General features: G+C 32.5%; 1 protein-coding gene across 2 annotated transcripts in view; it reads right to left on the bottom strand.

The window, feature by feature from the left end:
- LOC114327532 (autophagy-related protein 2 homolog A) overlaps positions 1 to 21,794 on the bottom strand; it is a 165,628-nt gene that overhangs the window by 12,349 nt on the left and 131,485 nt on the right. For both annotated transcript variants that reach the window (XM_050648778.1, XM_050648779.1), the window contains exons 23-24: positions 13,496 to 13,715; positions 9,113 to 9,387 (exon numbers count right to left, since the gene is read on the bottom strand). In XM_050648778.1, the coding sequence (XP_050504735.1) occupies positions 9,113 to 9,387; positions 13,496 to 13,715 (495 nt within the window). The remainder of the gene's footprint in view (positions 1 to 9,112; positions 9,388 to 13,495; positions 13,716 to 21,794) is intronic.

A 21,794-nucleotide genomic window follows, 5' to 3' on the forward strand; every position in this document is an offset into this window, starting at 1 on the left:
AGCAATGGCCATTTACACAAACAATATTGGTTATACAATAATTAATTACAATAAGGACTTAAAACTAATTAGGTATTATAACAGTTAATTTCTAAATTTTAAATAACATTACGTAAAAATTACGAAGAAAAAAAATTGGATATACAATCATTGGATACTATAGAGACGTACAACTAATTATAAAATTGCTTCGGTCTTCTTGGGATACTTCGGACGTTGTTTAGTCATAGTAGCAGTTGCATGTGAACTAGTAAGATTACTGGAAGAATTGGGTCCAAACATGGTGTTGCTAACAGTGGGGAACATTTATTTAAATTGTTACTCATGTAGTAAAAAGTAACTTGAATTTGTTTATATTAACGCTTTGCATGTCTGGAAATAAGTGATAACCTTGGATACATCACTGCAATACTGGTTGCCTAACCGTTGGCGTCCGTTGGGACGGGATAGCAACAGTGAAAAACTATTGACAGTTTGACACTGAATGGGTTTAAATTGGAAGATTATTAAGTAAAACATCTCTTACTCACTGAAGTTACAGCTTGTTCTTGATGATTAACACGTAACACAATTGTTATTAGTCACTATTTGAGCGAAAACTAATTTTAATAACTAGTATTTACAGTAATAATTACAAATTTCGGCACCAATTTACAGATCGATACATACACGTTCTGACGTTAGTTTGACAGACCAAATAATAAAATTACTCTATCCATTGTTAACTTTTGTACCTGATCAGTGGTCACTAATAATTGATAATCGGTGATAAATCTTTGTTATGTTGGTTGTGACGGAAAAATATAATTTTAATAATGTCAGCAATTAATTATTAGATTATGTAGAATGTAATAGAATACAGAGATATAAATGAATTGAGCCATACTGGTAGGGGAGCTCAAGCGGGTATTTTTGCAGTTACTTGAGCGAGCCAGAAAATTACACGGGGAGAAACCTTGTAGGTCCTATGTAAATATACCCCTACCATATATTGGATCTTAATACAGGAGGATCCGAAAAAAAATATACCCTTAGAAAAACTTAAATTGTCACATTAAGATAAGATAAGTTAAGTACATACAGAACAGTGTATATTTCAAAAATCTGACGGTTTGAGGGGGCGCGTAAGAAAATGTGTGAGTCACAAAGCTTCACAAGAAAAAAGAGAATATGTTGAGAAATAAACGTTAGATCGAAAAACTAAAAATTACGTGTTCAATATTCTTCAAAAATATATCGAATGATACCAAACACGAACTCCCACGGAGAGGGGTGAGGGTAAATTTTAAATAGGAACCCCGCAATATTTTGCGAAATGAACATCAGATCGAAAAAGTACAAAATACACGTATCAAAATACACTGTCGGAAAAAATACATGTGCCGTTTTTGTGGTCTGACCGTTCCAAATTTTTAACCTGTTCCACAATTTAAACTTCCCCTGTTCCAGTGTTCCCATATTTTAAAGTTTGTCCAACTAGACATCCTTAAGATATTAACAAATTTTCAGCTTGCTATTAATCAACTTTTTTTCATACGCGGTATCCAGATACTAATAGATAAGCACCAGACTATTTAAAAGTATTACTAAGCTTTGTTTTTAAACCAAGAGGAGTACAATAAAAAGACATATTTACACCCAAGAAAGTCACTAGAAATATCACCAAACACATCTTCTTTTTTGGTTAATCATATCGGCCTTCGACGATTATCCATATTTTACTAATACGTCGCTAAAGAGTTACAATCTAAAGGTCGATAAAGGTATATCTATCAATGGAGAATTTTGGAACAACTTATGAGTTGCAGATGATACAGTAAAGGCCGGGACACACATATCTGCACCGAGCCCACACCGAGCACAGACAGCATGGCCAGCCTTGCTGTCTCTGCTCGGTGCGGGCGCGGTGCGGACACGGTGCTGGTTCGGTGCGGATATGTGTGTCACGGCCTTAATAATAACGGATTAAGACAATGATTTAGAATTTAGAGAACGTAATGCAACGCCTTAGTGAACGCTGTCATGAGTACGGACTGAAGATTAATTTAAAGAACTAAATGCATGACCATGACTAAATTAGCACACGCAAACATCCAATTGACTATTGAAGATACTGTAATTAAGAGTGTGGATACTACAAATAATTAGGAACATGGATAACATCAAATGTGGACCAAAGCAAAGAAATTAGGGAGCGTTCAAGTACGTACGTAACGCGGTTTTTGAAGATTTTTGACCCCCTCCCCCTTCGTAACGCACCTTAATGGGGCGTTCACGTATTACGTGACGCAATTTTTGAAGATTTTTAACCCTCCCCCCTTACGTAATATTTGAACGGCCCCTTACGACACGTATTGAAATAGTACGTGCATCATTCATTAAACTTACAAAGTTTCTTTGTTATTAGGATATAAGGTTAGAACTACGCCTAAGGATGCTTCTGTGTTACGTGTTCTCTACTCTTCTTTATGGCTTGGAAGCGTGGACACTAACAAGTCCATCAATTAGTCAAAAGATTACAATAACATGAAAGTTATCAGAGATAAAACAGTAAGGTTTACTACTTATGAGCAGTTGTATTACTAAAACATATAAATTTGATCATACTTACTGTTTAATTATATGTGATAATTAATGTTATTGACAATTTTTTATACAGGTATTATTATTTTACAATAAGATCTGTTCAGTCGAGTCGATTAGTGTTATCACTATGTACCTAGGTATATCACAGATGTTGATAACACCGATATTTTTTTATTTAAACTTTTTCGTAAAATAAAATATTTACTGATACCCACATAATTTGAGGAGATGCGATGGTCTCATTTACAATTTACACTTAAAATCAAATGTTTGCAAAATAATAACTTTTATTAAATTTAAATTAGATATCTACGCTACTGTTCACTAAATTGTCACCCTGGTCACTCTTAACAGTGTTGCCATTTTGCTAGTATCTGGTCCGCTCTTGTTAGCGTAAATTTTCCAACGGAATCCCGTCTTTACTTTACATTATACTCCTTTAGATTTACGTCACTAAAACTGCGGCTAACTTCGGATCTATTTACTATTTTACGTTTCCCGTGATATCCATGCCTTTGGCACTATGTTTGATTTGAATATGGTATTTAGAATTGTTTCATTAAATTTATCATTATTACATATATGCATTGCATTAATGCACAAACTTGAATTTTCAACTTTATCGCAGAAAAAATAGTTTTTATTAGTATAAGTAAACAATGTTTTAAAATTATTTTTAATTATAAACATATTTTCTGTATATTAATTTTCGACATTGTCAAAAATAGAGATATTCTTGAGCAAGGAGCTCATTTTTTACACACTTCCTATACAACTAATAAAATTTGATATATGATGGGATATTGTAAAGATCTTCCTTAGACTTCTACAAATATTTCAAAATCAAAAGTAGCCAAATCAATGCAGTCCTTCTCGAGTTATAAAATAAAACGAATATAAAAAAATAAGAGTCAGAAAAAATGGAGGGTATCAGATAAAATTGGAGGGTGCCAAAAAAAATTGAGGGAATCAGAAAAAAATGGACGGTGTCAGAAAAATTGGAAGGAGATATGATAAAATAGGAGAATGTCGCAAAAATTGATTGTATTCCCGTCGTAATTAGTATACAAAGTATACAAGTATACAAAAATCCTGAACTTATATAGAAACATATTTTGCTTTGTCGACTACTCCAAGGCCTTTGATAACGTAAAATGGGATAAAATGTGACAATACTTCGGAAAATGGGTACACCAGAACCTCCAATCCTTTTATTACAAGAAATGTATGTAAATATACAGGGTGTCCCGAAAAGAATGGTCATAAATTATACCACACATTCTGGGGTCAAAAATAGTTCGATTGAACCTAACTTACCTTAGTACAAATGTGCTCACAAAAAAAGTTACAGCCCTTTTAAGTTACAAAATGAAAATCGATTTTTTTCAATATATCGAAAACTATTAGAGATTTTTTATTGAAAATGGACATGTATAATTCTTATGTCAGGAACATCTTAAAACAAAATTATAGTGAAATTTGTCCACCCCATAAAAAATTTATGGGGATTTTGTTCCCTTAAACCCCCCCAAACTTTTGTGTACGTTCCAATTAATTCATTATTGTGGTACCATTAGTTAAACACAACGTTTTTAAAACTTTTTTGCCTCTTAGTATTTTTTCGATAAGCCAGTTTTTATTGAGATGCGGCTTCTTTTTCAATATATTTACGTAAAAATTTTATGGGGGTTTTGTTCCTTTAAACCCCCCTAATGTTTGTGTACGTTCCAATTAAACTATTATTGTGGTACCATTAGTTAAACACAGTGTTTTTAAAACTTTTGTCTCTTAGTCTTTTGTTCATAAGTCACCTTTTATCGAGATGTAGCTTCTTTTTCAAAATATACCTAAAAATGTAAATTATAAATAAATTTTCAGATTATTAACAGGTCTCTATAACCGTACTTAACCATATACAAATATGTGGTGGATTCGACAAATATTCAAAATATCTCGATAAACACTGGCTTATCGAAAAAGTACTAAGAGGCAAAAAAGTTATAAAAATAATGTGTTTAACTAATAGTGCCACAATAATAATTTAATTGGAACGTACACAAAAACGTACATTGTACACAAAAGTTTGGGGGGGTTTAAGGGAACAAAACCCCCATAAAATTTGTATGGGGTGCACAAATTTTACTTAATTTTTTTTTAAGATATTGCTGTCGTAAAAATGCCACATGTCAATTTTCAATAAAAAATCTCTGAGAGTTTTCGATATATGAAAAAAAAATCGATTTTCATTTTGTAACTTCAAAGGGCTGTAACTTTTTTTGTGTGCACTATTGTATATAGGTATAGACCTGGGCGGATCTGTAAAAATATTAGTACATTTGGACGTTGAGAGGTGACTCAAATTTTTTTGCAGAAATTGCTTGAAAATAAATCAAATAATAATATTTGAGTTATCCTCCCTCTCAAAAAGGTCCGGAACATTGTTTAAATAAACAAAATGTCAAAAAATTAAGGAAAAGTTCGATTTTTTTCTTGGTTTTTTGATTATAACTTTAAAAGTATTCATTTCCGAGAAAAGTTGTACTGACATAAAAGTTGCGTAATTAAATTTCCTATAATATAGAATTAGTTAAAAATTTAAGAAATACTCACAATTGTTGCAAAATAGCAATAATTTTGAAAAAAACATCAAGTATTCGCATTTTACGTTTTTCAACCATTTATGCTACACTTAGGACCTTCATATTTCACCTTGAAAAATTTTATGATACAGTAAAACAAAACTGTAAATTTCATTAAGATCGGTTCAATAGATTTCGCAAAATAAATTTTGCAATCCAGCTTTCGTAAAAAAAATTCATTTTTTCAAAATGTTACAGGACTGAAAATAAAGCAGATAGCAAGTTGAAAATGTTTTTGCACATAGAAGTGTACTGTACCATTCATTTGCAATTTTGCAAAATTAAAATCGCTTAACACCACGGCGTCAGGAATTTTTTTAAATAAGCATTAATTATTGGTGCTACGCGCAGGACAGCGGATAGGTTGCTCTGATTGGGCATTTCAATGACCTTTTATAATGATTGATACATTTTAATTTTTATGACATTTTGATATAAATAAATAAATTTGTTTATTGCAAAATAAAAACACATACTCTATCCTTTGAAATAACACTTTTATTAGCAAAAACTTTCTTTGTTCATATATTTTAACTTAAATAATAAAAGTTTATTATTTTTAAACATATTCAATTGTTTAAACAATATTTCACAAACAATAATAAAATTAGTTTGATTTTTGTGGAATTAAAATATTAAAATACAACAAAATATAGAGTAAGAAAGTAATATATTAGATAAAGATTAGAAGAAATTTTGGTGGAAATCAACCTGTGTGAATCGAACACAGCTGTCCTGCGCGTAGCACCAAAAATTATTGTTTATTTCAAAAATTTTCTGACGCCGTGGTAATTAATCGATTTTAATTTTGAAAATTGCAAATGAAAGGTAGAGTACATTTCTATAAGCAAAAAAAAATTCAACTTGCTATCTTCTTTACTTTCAGTCCTGTAACATTTTGAAAAAATGAATTTTTTTTGCGAAAGCTGTATTGCAAAATTTATTTTGCAAAATCTATTGAACCGATCTTAATGAAATTTACAGTATTGTTTTACTGTATCATAAAGTTTTTCAGGGAGAAATATGAAGCTCCTAAGTGTAGCATAAATGGTTGAAAAACGTAAAATGCGAATAGTTGTTTTTGTATGGTTTTTTCGCAATTATTGCTATTTTGCAACGAGGGTTACTATTTTTTAAATTTTTAACCAATTCTATATTGTAGTAAATTGAATTACGCAACTTTTATGTCAGTACAACTTTTCTCGGAAATGAATACTTTTAAAGTTATAATCAAAAAACAAAGAAAAAAATCGAATTTTTCCTTCAATTTTTGACATTTTGATTATTTAAACAATGTTCCGGACCTTTTTGAGAGGGAGGATAACTCAAATATTATTATTTGATTTATTTTCAAGCAATTTCTGCAAAAAAATTTGAGTCACCTCTCAACGTCCATCTCAAAACAGATCCGCCCTGGACTAGTAAGTGAGGTTCAATCAACCTATTTTTGACCCCAGAATCTGTGGTGTAATTTATGACCAATCTTTTCGGGACACCCTGTATAATACCGCTAATGTGAGAGTTAATAACGTGGTTTCGAAAAACTTCAAGTTGAAATCTGGAGTTCGGCAAGGATGTACAATATCCCCTATCCTATACTACGAATATTGAATAATATATTGAGTAGAACACATTATGCGTCAAGTTTTTGAGAAATGGCAAAGAAGAGCAACAGTAGGAGGAAGAAAAATAAAACGATATGCGATATGCTGATGACGCGGTTATATTGGCGTCTTCGGCAGAACTAGAGCAAATTATGAATAAGTTGGGCACGGTGAGAACGGAATGTATGGTGGAAGGTTTATCAATCTTATATATAAAAATCTATTGCTGTGCGTTAGTCTCGCTAAAACTCGAGAATGTGTGGACCGATTTGGCTAATTTTGATGTTGAATTATTTGTGGAAGTTCAGGGAAGGTTTATACGGTTTTATATTGTCATTTTAGTAGCCACCAAAATTTTTACAGCTATATGTATAAAATGCTCTTTTTGCAGTGTTTGTTGCCATACTCCTCCGAAACGACTTGACCGATTTTTATGAAAGTTTGCAAGTGTACTCGACCGGACCGGGAGTGGGTCGTTATCTATATTTCATACCCGTGCGTCTTAAGGGGGCTTGCCACCCTTATATTTATTTCTATTTTTTCAGACAAACTCTTTTTTTTTAATTGCATATGATGTGGAACGTAAAGATACATACAACCCTAAATTTTCACTTTTCTATCACTAACCGTTATTTTTTAATGGCCATTTAAATATTTTACATCTATATAAACAAAAGAAGGTCGTGACAGTTACCAACACATAACTCGAGAACGACTGAATAGATTTTTATGAAATTTTCCGCGTGTATTTGACCGGACCGAGAATAGGTTGTTATGTATTTTTCATATCCGTACGTCGTAACGGAGGCTGCCCCCCTAAAATATTTTTTTATTTTTTTGATCAAACTGTTTTTTCTTAATTTTATGTGATGTGGAAGGCAAAGGTAAATACAACCCTAAATTTTCACTTTTCTATCTTCAACCGTTATTTTTTAATAGCCATCTAAAGTTTTGCATCTTATATATAAAAATCTATTGCTGTGCGTTAGTCTCGCCAAAACTCGAGAATGTGTGGACCGATTTGGCTAATTTTGATGTTGAATTATTTGTGGAAGTTCAGGGAAGGTTTATACGGTTTTATATTGTCATTTTATTAGCCACCAAAATTTTTACAGCTATATGTATAAAATGCTCTTTTTACAGTATTTGTTGGCATACTCCTCCGAAACGACTTGACCGATTTTTATGAAAGTTTGCAAGTGTACTCGACCGGACCGGGAGTAGGTTTATGTCTATATTTTATACCTCTACGTCATAATAGGGTTGCGTGTGACGTCATAACTCTCGCAATAAGGACGTGAAAAATACGAAATTAATTCGGTGTACTCCTTGCTGAATTCCGAACAGAACCTTACTAAATTTTTTTTCTAGCTCAATCGGTGTCCAAAACACAATATCTTAAGCCTTAGAAATATTCTGAGGACAGAAGAAGAACGAGCAACAAATTTCATCGAAGAAAAGTGCAACTGTTTAACTTTTGGACTTAATTTGGGCAAAATATGAATTTCTTAATTTTTCGAAACTTTCAAAAAATATCTCTACCGAACTTTTCTGACGAACGGCAAGCAGAAGAAAAGTTCTGAGCACACGAAAAGAACAAGCAGCAAATTATAAAATTTTATTTAATTTTAATTAATTTTGTTTCATTTTATTAAATTTTAATTATTTTTATTAGATTCTATTATTTTTTTTAATTTTATTATTTTTTTAAATTTATTTATTATTTTTATTTAAGTTTATTCAGTTTTATTTATTTTTATTAACTTTTATTCAATTTTATGAAATTTTGTTTCATTTTATTTAATGATATTTAATTTTAATTTTATTTTATTTTTCAACACCTATATAGTTGGACAACCCCGAACCCAATTATAAATACAGGGTTGTTTTGAATGTAAATAAAATAAAGCTGTTATATTCTTTATAAGAAAAACAAATTTAAGATTGCAACTATTGCACTGCAAACTTTTTCTAACTAAATTTTATTACTTCAAACATTATGTGTAATTCATTAAAAATAATATTAAAAACTCATTCACATCGAGCATTTTTTGTTTATTAATTACGAATTCCTTTTGTTTATTTTAAGTTTATTGTTTACAAAAGTTTGTTCTTATCTATTGAGGCAGTACGAAGTCTGCCGGGTCAGCTAGTAAATATATAAAAAACCAAAGTAATTACCATCGATAGAAACAGGAAAAAACAAACAGAAATAATAAACATTGCAAGATACGAAGTGGTCAGACAATTTAATTACTTAAAATATCAGTATTGTTTACTTACACAGCTGAACAAGAGTATACATCGGTCCAACACCTCCAAGTAAACTGGGCAGTTGGTTCTTCTTAATATCACTCAACCATTCCTGTACCAAATGCATCATGAGTTTGTCGAATCCTAAAAGGCCATGTCGGTAAGTCACTCGTTTCAACCTCAATTCCGAACAATTTAATTGGCCAAGGCCCATCAGTAGTCCTGGGAGTGACCCGTGCGTCATGTCTACGCGTTTTCCGTGGTAATCCAATCGGATAGGAACTTCCGGACTGAATATTAGATTCCTAAAATTTAAGATTATATGAATGTTGGTGGGAATATTATATGAATTAATGTTGGTGGGAATACCTCACAACGTGGCACGCGGCACAAGTTGTATAGTTCATTAAGTGGATCAGCTATCAAAGAATTTATTAAACGTAGTATGTATTAGAACAAATGGCGTGAGAGATTGAAGAGAAAATGCATGGGACCAGAAGATATGGAGGATAATAACTAAGTTTTTAGAAAATTAATAGAAAAATGTAACGAATACAAGTTTTCAGTTTTTATAGCATTTGTAGACTACGAAGACTACGAGATCTTACCTGGAAAGTAATGGAAAAATATACGACAACGATGCAGAGGCACAAAAAACAATGGATGACTGATGAAATCCTGGAATTGATGGAGCAGAGAAGAAAACTGAAAGATAACAAAACAGAATACAAAGAAAAACAAAAACTAATTAAACAAAAAATAAAGGTAGCTAAAGAAAAATGGATGGAGGATAAATGCAAGGAATTAGAAAAGTTGAATGAAAAACATGATACGTTTAATATGTTTAAAAAAGTTAGAGAAGTAGCTGGTCTTTATTATAAGAAAACTCCACATACTATAACCGATTCGTCGGGAAAAATGATAAGAGACGAACACGAAATCCGAACTACCTGGTATAATTATATAAATGAACTGTATAATGATGATAGACCCGAAGAACTGGACACTTTAGATGAAGGTGAAGGACCAGAAATACTAAAATCAGAAATACAACATGCTATAAAATTGGCAAAAAACAATAAAGCCGTTGGTCCCGACAACATACCTACAGAAATGTTAAAGCTCATAAATGAGGAAAACATTGGAATACTAGTCAAACTTTTCAATGATGTTTATTCGACTGGTGATATCCCTGAAGATTGGTTAAAGTCCGAATTCATAACCCTACCAAAAAAACAACGTCCGAAAAACTGTAGCGACTATAGAATGATAAGCCTTATGAGCCACACCTTGAAAATCTTTCTACGTATCATCCACAGTAGAATCAGAGATAAATGTGAAGAAGACCAGGATGAAACACAATTTGGCTTCAGAAATGGACTGGGAACCCGGGACGCACTCTTTGCACTAAATGTGTTATTGCAGAAATGCCGAGATCAAAGGAAAGACGTCTTTGCTGTATTTATTGACTATGAGAAGGCCTTTGATCGAGTACAACATCACAAATTAATTAAAATACTAAAGGATAAAGGAGTTGATAGTCAAGATGTACGAATCATAGAAAAATTATACTGGCGTCAAACAGCGACAGCTTGCATAAATGGAAAATCAACAGAAATATGCAAAATACAAAGAGGCGTCAGACAGGGTTGTATACTGTCCCCACTGTTGTTTAATTTGTATTCAGATAGAATATTTAAGGAAGCGCTGCATAATTTGGAATGGGGTGTGAAGGTTAATGGAATTTTGATAAATACAATCAGATATGCAGACGATACAGTTATTTTAAGTGATGATATGAATGGATTACAACACCTTTTAAGTGCCATTGGCAGAGTGGGAAGAGAGTTTGGCCTAAATATAAACTGTTCAAAAACAAAGTACATGGTATTTAGCCGTTTGGCCTATCAAGATTCACGGTTATATGTTGATGGTCATATGATTCAAAGAGTACCCAGTTTTAAATATCTTGGTTGCCATATTACTGAACAACTAGATCCAGATAAAGAGATAAAATGTAGAATCGAGATAGCCCGCACGACATTTTTAAAAATGAGGTCATTCTTCTGTAATGATACCTTGCAACTTCAACTTCGAAAGCGCATGATTAAATGCTACATTTGGTCAGTCCTCTTGTATGGTGTCGAAGCATGGACATTAAAAATATCCACCATTAACCGTTTGGAGGCCTTTGAAATGTGGCTGCACAGACGTATTCTAAAAATACCATGGACGGCTATGCTGACAAATGTGGCAGTCCTTAAGAGAGCAAATGCTACCCGTGAGCTGCTTGATAACATCAAATATAGAAAGATGGCCTATTTTGGACACGTAGTAAGGGGAGACCGGTATAATATTCTTCAACTTATTATGATGGGTAAAATCGAAGGACGCAGAGGAATTGGTAGAAAGCAGGCCTCTTGGTTGAAGAATATCCGGGAGTGGACAGGAATAAAGAAAGCAGAACACCTATTTAGAATAGCTCGAGACAGAGACAGTTTCGCCATGTTAATCGCCAACGTCAAGGGGACTTGATAGGGCACGTTAAGAAGAAGAAGAAGACTACGAAAAAGCTTTCGACACTATAGAACACACGGCTGTAATAAACGCAATGCAAAATTGTAGAATAGACAGCAGATATATTAACTTAATAAAAGAAACTATGAACCAAGCTACAGCTACATACTACCTAAATGAAAATGAATACATGAACCCTGTACCATTAAACAGGGGAGTCAAACAGGGAGACACTCTATCACCCAAACTGTTCACCTTAGTTTTGGAGGACGTGTTTAAAAATCTAAATTGGAAATATAAGGGAATAAACATCAATGGCCGCTACCTCAGTAATCTACGATTTGCGAATGACATAATCCTGATAGCTACTGACCTACAAGAACTGCAAACCATGCTTTCAGAACTACACACAGAATCTTCTAAAATAGGACTGAAAATGAATTTAAACAAAACAAAAGTCATGCACTCCGAAGAAACTTCCGTGACAATAATAAACGACAAAGTTATAGAAAAAGTTGAAGAACATATTAGGACAAAAAATAATACTAAATAGGGAAATTCAAACGGAAGAAATAAAAAGAAGAAGAAAGTTAGCATGGGCAGCATTCGGCAAACTGAACTATGTACTCAGAAATCAGCAAATTCAACTACATCTTAGATCTAAAGTTTTTGATGCATGCATTATTTCGATATTAACATACGGGACACAAACATTGACAATCACAAAAAATAATATGAACATACTCAGAGTCACTCAACACGCGATGTAAAGAGCAATGCTTGGCATATCACTTAAGGACAGGAAAACAAACACATGGATAAGACAGAAAACCAAAGTCACCGATGTGGTACAAAAATCATTAAAATTTAAATGGGAATACGCTGGACACGTAGCTAGGAGCGATCTAAACAAATGTCACAGAACAATTCTAACCTGGAGACCATACGAACATAAAAGACCCAGAGGCAGACCTCCTATGAGATGGACAGGTGATCTGAAACGAACTGCCTGCCTGGAAAAATTGGCTACAAGTAGCGTACAACAAAAAACAATGGAAAGGAAGACTTGAAGAGGCTTATGTTCAGATATGGACGTGAATAACTAGACGAAGAAGAAGAAAAAGAACTAAGTTTTTGGAAGCCAGAGACCTACAAGGCCTGTAGTATGTGTTATGTTAAAGCGTATGTTTTTTCAAGGAAGGTGGCGGATTGACATGGTCCGTCAAGATTGAAATACTCTGAAATTGTACTATTGAAATCCATAAAAACAGTAATAACGGAATATTACAAAAAATATTCCAAGAGACTAGAATCTCATCCAAATGAGTTAGCCAGCAACCTTACTGATGACCACAATGATGTACGACGCCTGAAGAGATTCAAAGTAGTGGATCTAGCAAGAAGATTCGAATAATCTGTGATAACTAAACTTATTTTAATTTGTTTTAATTTAATTTATGTAAAGAGGGTGATCACTGGATCTCCCTCTACAGGTCAAAATTTTCAATTTTTGTCAAATAATTTACCTATTGTTCTCAGTTGAGGACAGATTGTAAATATTACAACATTAAATAAAAAAAAAAAAAAATACTCTGAACGCTACTGAAAAGTAGCTACAGAAAGATACAGTAGCTACTGAAAAAGAATAAAATATGAAATATGTAAAACTCAAGTTCGGAGCTTAGGAATCCAAGATCAACCAGATTATTACACCAAATGATTATTATGAGATTATGACGTATTCATCTTTTCTTATTACATATTTGAACTAACTATTTTTAAAGACAAATCAACTAAAAAAATTAGTGACAAATCAACTAAAAAAATTAGTCCTAACACTTTTCTATGTATGACTTGCTAATGCACAAAATTTGTACTGTAGCTAATGTATTTTACCTGAAGAAGACTGGTGATCCATCTGACGTAGTAGATGTAGAATTTACTGAATCATTATCCAAATCAAACTGATGCCTACTCTCCTCCATTAATAGTATTAAATTTTCGTCTACAACTTTTAATGCTTGTTTTTTAATAAGTTCTTCATTTTCTTCGCTGATTGTCATCACAGGTGGATGGTGGGTGGGGGTGTTATGTTTGGAGATGTTGCCTTGGTCATCTGTAACATTTTAAAATAATATACTGACAAAGAAGTAAACACTTGGTGTGTATAATGGTATATGATTTATTAAAAACTTTTAAAAAACTATACAGATGGATTATAAAAATTCCAGAAGGTCTTCGGTCTTATCAGGCCATCATCAGTGAAACCTGGATGTAATTATTTCCACGTTAAAATGAATAAAAAAAGGTAAAATTTTGACTGTTAAACAAAGCATGTGATAAATGCATTCTATTAGACCAAGAGAATTTAAAAGCTAGATTTTTCACAGTTGATTACTGTGAGTGTGTAGAGAAACATACTGCGGTCGGTCAAGCGAAACGTAGAACAGGGGTTACTGAGAGGGTATCAAAGTTGCTTTCCTACGAAGGTAATAAAATCCATTTACTGAGGCTGAAAATCAGTACACACATTCTAAATTAAATATAAATAAAAGTTATTATAGTCGGTCAGCTGTATGACGGGATAGAGCCGGTCGGTCGGCCCCAATAGTCGATTGAGGAAATGAAGCATTTTGGCTCGCAATTTTTTCGTCCAGCCTGGATTTACTTGAAATTTTCACAGAAGTTAGGGAATAGTCCAAGGATCATTTTCTATATCATACCGCTATCATACGCTAAAACCTTGGGGGTGGTTGCCACCCCATCTCGGGGGTGGGAATTTTTTATTACATTTTAACCATGTAATTCGATGGAAAAGGTGATTTTAAGAAAACAATGTTTTTTACATTTTCTTCGTAGAACTAATATTTTTCGAGTTATTCGCGCTTGAAAATAACAGTTTTTCGACGAAAAAATCGACTTTTTTAGAGGGTTTTTTGAGAATACCTCGAAAAATATTCTATATATTTTTGGCGATAAAAAGTTTGTTCAAAAACGATTTTGTAGGATTTTTAAAGAGCTATAAGACTGTGTAAATTAAATTCCGTAAGATCCCTTAGTTTTTAATTGGGGCGGGTTTAAAGGGCTCGAATAAGGGGGTGTTTGCTGGTAAATAGAGGTTTTAAACAGCTATATCTGGCTAACTATTCACTATAATGAAAATCTATGCACACGGTAATTTTAGTCATTAAAAAAGCTACAATTTAGTGGTTTATAATTTTTTTCGTATCTTCAGTATTTTCGGAGATATTTTGAAGTAAAAGGTGAAAAATACCAAATTGCAAAAAATCAATTTTTCTTTAAACTCCGATTATTCCAAAATTAGGCATTTTAAATAGGTCAAACTCCTGTATTGATAATATAAATATAAAAGGAACTACAGAAATAGTCCAGGGCGGATCTGTTTTGAGATGGACGTTGAGAGGTGACTCTAATTTTTTTGCAGAAATTGCTTGAAAATAACTCATATAATAATAATTGAGTTATCCTCCCACTCAAAAAGGTCCGGAACATTGTTTAAATAATCAAAATGTCAAAAAATGAAGGAAAAATTCGATTTTTTTCTTCGTTTTTTGATTATAACTTTAAAAGTATTCACTTACGAGAAAAGTTGCACTAAAATAAAAATTGCGTTATTAAATTTTCTACAATATAAGATTGGTTAGAAATTTTTAAAATTGTTACCCTTGTTGCAAAATAGCAATATTTGCGAAAAAACATAAAAAAACAAGTATTCGCATTTTACGTTTTTCAACCATTTCTGCTAAACTTAGGACCTTCATATTTCACCCAGAAAAACTTTATGATATGATAAAACAATATTCTAAATTTGGTTAAGATCGGTTCAATAGATTTTGCAGAATAAATTTTGCAATCCAGCTTTGGCAAAAAAAATTCATTTTTTCAAAATGTTGCAGGACTGAAAAGAAAGCAGATAGCAAGTTAAAATTTTTTTCACAAATAAAAGAATACTGTAACTTTCATTTTCAATTTGCAAAATTAAAATCGGTTAACTACCACGGCGTCAGAAATTTTTTTAAATAAACGTAAATTTTTGGTCCTACGCGCAGGACAGCGGTGTTCGATTCATACAAATTGATTTCCACCAAAATTTCTTCCAATCTTTATCTAATATATATTTTCTTACTGTATATTTTGTTGTATGTTCATATTTTAATTCCACAAAAATCAAATTAATTTATTTATTGTTTGTGAAAAATTGTTTAAACAATTGCATATTTTTAAAAATAAAACTTTTTTATTTTCTAAGTTAAAATATATGAACAAAGAAAGTTTTTGCTAAAAGTGTTATTTCAAAGGACAGAGTATGTGTTTTTATTTTGCAATAAACAAATTTACTTATTTATTTTGAAATGTACTAAAAATTAAAATTTATCAATCATTATCAAAGGTCATTGGAATGCCCAATCAGAGCGAACGTATCCGTTGTCCTGCGCGTAGCACCAAAAATTATTGTTTATTTAAAAAAATTCCTGACGCCGCCGTGGTAGTTAACCGATTTTAATTTTGCAAATGACAAATGAAAGGAACAGTATTCTTTTATATGTAAAAAAAATTCAACTTGCTGTCTGCTTTATTTACAGTGCTGCAACATTTTTTTGAAAAAAAGTTTTTTTCTTACGAAAGCTGGATTGCAAAATTTATTTTGCAAAATCTATTAAACCGATCTTAATAAAATTTACAGTGTTGTTTTATCATATCATGTAGTTTTTCTGGGTGAAATATGAAGGTCCTAAGTGTAGCATAAATGGTTGAAAAACGTAAAATGCGAATACTTATTTTTTTATGGTTTTTTTCGAAATTATTGCTATCTTGCAACAAGGGTGACAATTTTTAAAATTTTCAATTAATCCTATATTATAGGAAATTTAATTACGCAACTTTTATGTTAATGCAACTTTTCTCGAAAATGAATACTTTTAAAGTTATAATCAAAAATCCAAGAAAAAAATCGAATTTTTCCTTAATTTTTTTGACATTTTGATTATTTAAACAATGTTCCGGACCTTTTTGAGCGGGAGGATAACTCAAATATTATTATATGAGTTATTTTCAAGCAATTTCTGCAAAAAATATGAGTCACCTCTCAACATCTAAATGTACTAATATTTTTACAGATGCGCCCTGGTCTAAAAGGTGCAAGACCAATTTTGAATTAGGAAGGTAATTAGGGGGTTGTTTTCACTGATTTTTTCGTAAAGAAAAGCAGGTACCGACATTTTTTTGATTATAAGTCGCTTAATTTTCATGCTAGAAACTTTTTATTATTATTTTTTGAAAGGTCTAATTGTGTACTTGAAAAAATATTATTTAAGTTTTCCTCGAAAAATGCAAATTTTTCCCATTATTTGGCTTTGAATATTTCAAATTATGCATTTGACGAAAAAAGCTAACCTTTAACATGCCGTATCTCGGTTTGTATTGGTCTTAAAGATATTATTGGAAAATAATTTGGTTTGTGTTACTAATGCCCGGTTGCACCAACAGATCTTAAGCTTAAGTCGAGAATATCATAAGAATTAATATAATATAATTATAATATATTACAATAAGAATACCATAATATAATAATAGATATAATTGATAATAAGGTAAGAATCTAAAATTATGGTGCAACGTAAGTGATACTCAAGAAGGCCCTATCTATAAGAAGAGCTTAGCTAAGCTGGAGCTTAAGATCTGTTGGTGCAATAAAAGATACAATTTCGATATCTACAGTTGATTAAATGCATATTTTTCGAGGTATTCTCAAAAAAGCCTCTAAAGAAGTCGATTTTTTCGTCGAAAAACTGTTATTTTCAAGCGCGAATAACTCGAAAAATATTAGTTTTACGAAGAAAATAAATAACAATCACTTTTTCCATCGAATTACATGGTTAAAATGTAATAAAAAATTCCCACCCCCGAGATGGGGTGGCAACCACTCCCAAAGTTTTAGCGTATGATAGTGGCATGATATAGAAAATGATCCTTGGACTATTCCCTACCTTCTGTGAAAATTTCAAGTAAATCCATGCTGGATGAAAAAATTGCGAGCCAAAATGCTTCATTTCCTCAATCGACTATTAGGGCGACCGACCGGCTCTGTCCCGTGATACAGCTGACCGACTATAATAACTTGTATTTATATTTAATTTAGAATGTGTGTACTGATTTTCAGCCTTAGTAAATGGAAATAATTACCTTCGTAGGAAAGCAACTTTGATACCCTCTCAGTAACCCCTGTTCTACGTTTCGCTTGACCGACCGCAGTATGTTTCTCTACCGACCGCAGTATGTTTCTCTACACACTCACAGTAATCAACTGTGAAAAATCTAGCTTTAGTAAATTCAAAGAGATTTTTCAGCGCTGCCTCTCCGTCTATTATATTTTGTAGTTGAAACATGCCCAATTTCGTGTTTATAAAACCTTGCTTAGTGTTACATGATTTTGATCTAATAATTTAATTTTGAAATGACACTAGGTCGATGTTACAGGATTAACTTAAAGGGGCAACATGGATGTCCCTGCTCGAAAAACGTGGGGTACTTATCTCTATGAAAGATACAGACCGCTACGGATAAAGCTACAAGTGACAAGATTGACAGGACAGGTAAAAATTCTATTTTTATTCAGTTGAAATGCGAAGGCAAAACCGTCTTATTTTTCACTTAGAACAGGGAGCGCAAACCAGCACTCTAATTCGACGATTTTCGACTCTATTTGGAGTCATCATCAGAGAGGCGTAGGTTTCTCTCTGCCCGAAGTGACAAAACTACGAAAGCTTATCCCCGCATTGCAACTGACGTTTGCCTTTAAGTGAATCATTTTTATTTATGTATGATTTTAAATATAATTATGTATCTGTATCTGTAGAGTAGGGAGTGTGAGTCAAGTCCCACAGTACTTATCCCACAATTGACCCATTGTACATCCACCCAGGGGGGTTGTCGTCCTTAGTTCATTATCCATCCTGCCATTTCCAGGAAGGCGGAAAAATCACCTGGGCCCTGATTCTAAATCAAATTTCGACCAAAAACAAGTCGCTTTCAATATGGCGACTGTCGAAATTATTTGACACGGAGATGAATGAATGGCCAAAAGCGAGGTTAGGTTTAGTTTAGATGTGTTTTGTTTATTTCTTGCAAGGAAAACTAAATCAAAAGGTATTATAATATAGCTGGGTTTAATTGAAATTTGCTTGTTTTGAGGAATTAGATAGAATAGTATTAAATTAGAAATATAATAATTGAGAATGTCCACAACATGAATCATCAACTCAATGAAAGATGTGAGGTAATAATCTGGGAAAATTAGTAAAAAACAAGGAAAATTAATTACCAGCTATTTTATTGCTGGACATGCTGAAATCAAATCTTAAGATTTCCTATATTAGTAATATAGCTGTGCAAAGTCCACAGAAAGTGTGCTATTTTGTTTATAAACAAATTAGCACTCCGAAATCTTTTTTTTTATTATTGCTCTATAACTCCGAAAATTTTAACTTTAAACCAAAACACTCACATAAAAATTGACAGTAATTTAATTCTGCACATTGATAATTTATTCCAATTTCCTTCGACGGAAATTTTCTTCGGAAAATTCGGGTTTTCCAAACAAAATCTTTAATTTTCAACTAAAATTTGAGGGAAGTAATTATTTATCAATAATTAAATAATTTGGTGACAGTGACATAAATCTTTTTTGTTATGAGTGTCTTGAAGATATGAAAATTTGTATGTACAAAGAGGACCGGAATTAAAAGGTATCTAATGGTTCAAAGATCAAAATCCTGTTGTTTATAACTCTGTCGCAAATGCCGGTCAAATTTGACCGGTTATACCTGGAATCACTCCTCGCAATTCAATTTGTTTTTCTTCGAAAAGGACACAGAAGCCGTGCTCTTTTCAACAGCGTTAACTTAATTTAATTTAATCTAATATTTTCTGAGGGGTTCTATTTGTTTATAAGCCAAAAAATTGTTTCTTTATAACATTCCTGAGACCGCTCAAATGGTCCAATTTCAATCCTGTAAGGTACGTTGAATAGGTATAGTGCTTTTTTATATGAAAATCATAGTTATTCTGGTGTATCATAATCTTTCTGGTTATTATTTCGACCGAAATTTTTTAATTAACATTTTAATTATTGCTAAACTATTGGTTAGATTGTCGCCGGTCTCCTGATATACAGAGAGGGGCTAAATTATGGAATAAATTCATTTTCTCTAAAATGGACGATTTTAGAGAAAAATCCCGAAACAGGTCGATTTTTATTTTTAAATTAAATTTCTTGGCATATATTTCAAACTAGTGACGTCATCCATCCGAGCGTGATGACGTAATTATTTTTTTAAATAGGAATATGGGTTCGTGTTGTAGCTCATTTACAAAGGCGTTCAATGCTCTATTCAGTATTATAAACATTAATATCATTATTTATACAGGGAGGCCAAAAAAATTTTGAATTAAATTAATTGACGCAAGAAGAAGAATGCATGTAATTTATTTAACTCAAAATACATTCTATTGCTGTCAGAAAATAGAAAAAAATGTTTATTTTGCAAATAAACATTGCTTTTAGCTTAAATTAAAAGTTCAAACTGCCAATAGGTAGGAGGGAGGCTGTTTGTGATTTAATTTAAGCGAAAAGAAATGTTTATTTGTGAAATAAACCTTTTTTTCTATTTTCTGACAGCAGTACAATGTATTTTGAGTTAAATAAATTACATACATTCTTCTTTTTGCGCCAATTAATTTAATTCAAAAATTTTTTTGGCAACCCTGTATAAATACCTAATGATATTAATGTTTATATTACTGAATAGAGAATTAAACGCCCTTTCAAATGACCTACCACACGACCCCTATTCCCATTAACAAAATTATCGATTACGTCATCACGCTCAGATGGATGACGTCACTAGTATGAAATATATGCCAAAAAATTGTAATTTAAAAATAAAAATCGACCTCTTTCGGGATTTTGCTCCAAAATCGTCCGTTTTAAAGAAATGAATTTATTCCATAATTTAGCCCCTCTGTATAATCTACTATAATAAATCTTTCATGTCTTCAATTATTTAATTATTGATAAATAATTAGGTACTTCCCTAAAATTTTAATTGAAAATGGCATATTTTTTGGGAAAACTCGGATTTTCTGAGTAAAATTTTTGTTGAAGGAAATCGGAAAAAAAATAACTTTGTGCAGAAATCAATTACGGTGAATTTTTATTTGAGTGTTTTTGGCTCAAAGGAAAAATTATAGGAGTTACAGACCACTAATTGAAAAAAAAAAGAAGATTTAGGAGTGCTAATTTGTTTATAAATAAAATAACACACTTTCTGCGGACTTGTCATACCCCATATTACTAATATATGCAATCTTAAGATTCGATTTTAGCAATAAAATAGCTGGTAAATAATTTTTCCCAAAAATGGTATTTTTTCGATAATTTTCCCAGACTATCAACAAAATCCAAGAAACCGAAGCGCCAACCCAAATTCTGAGCAGTCTCAACATGATAAGGTTAATATCCCCAAGAATCGCTATACTCTCCGGCTGTCATGGCGGTGTCGAAATGAAATTGCGACTGTCGAAATGAATTAGAATCAGGCCCCTGGTGACATCTCCCCTATGTCGGCAGGTGTAGGCCAAGGCTCGCCGAACGCATACTCTCGTATTGACGATAACTCCGGACATTCACATAGGACATGCTCGACAGTTTCGTCATCTCGTTCACACCTCCTGCATAGAGGTGTGTCTACTAGCCCCAGTGTGTGGAGGTGTTTTCTTAGTTGACAATGGCCAGTTAAAAAACCAACTGTCAAGCGTGGGTTTTTCCTGGTCATTCTCAAGTACTTTTCTGATGCTGACTTCCCAAGGTTCCTTAGTGTTACCTTGGCAAGTCTACATCCTGGCCCTTCTTCCCATCTTTTCACGGTTTGCGTGTGGGAGTGACATTTGACAATTTCCGCAATTGTTGCAGTTGACCAGCCAATAAGTTCACCAGGTCCTAAGGGTCTTAGGCCTGCTGCCTTCCTAGCTAGCTGGTCAGCAATGCGGTTGCATTTATTTCCGTTGTGTCCTTTAACCCACCTCAGGATGATGTTGTTACCATCCGAAGCTTGGGCTAGTGACTCATGACAGTCCATTACTAGCCCTGATATGACACGTGGTCTGTTCAGGGTTA

Source organism: Diabrotica virgifera, chromosome 4 (assembly GCF_917563875.1).
Source record: "Diabrotica virgifera virgifera chromosome 4, PGI_DIABVI_V3a".
Lineage (NCBI taxonomy): Eukaryota > Metazoa > Arthropoda > Insecta > Coleoptera > Chrysomelidae > Diabrotica > Diabrotica virgifera.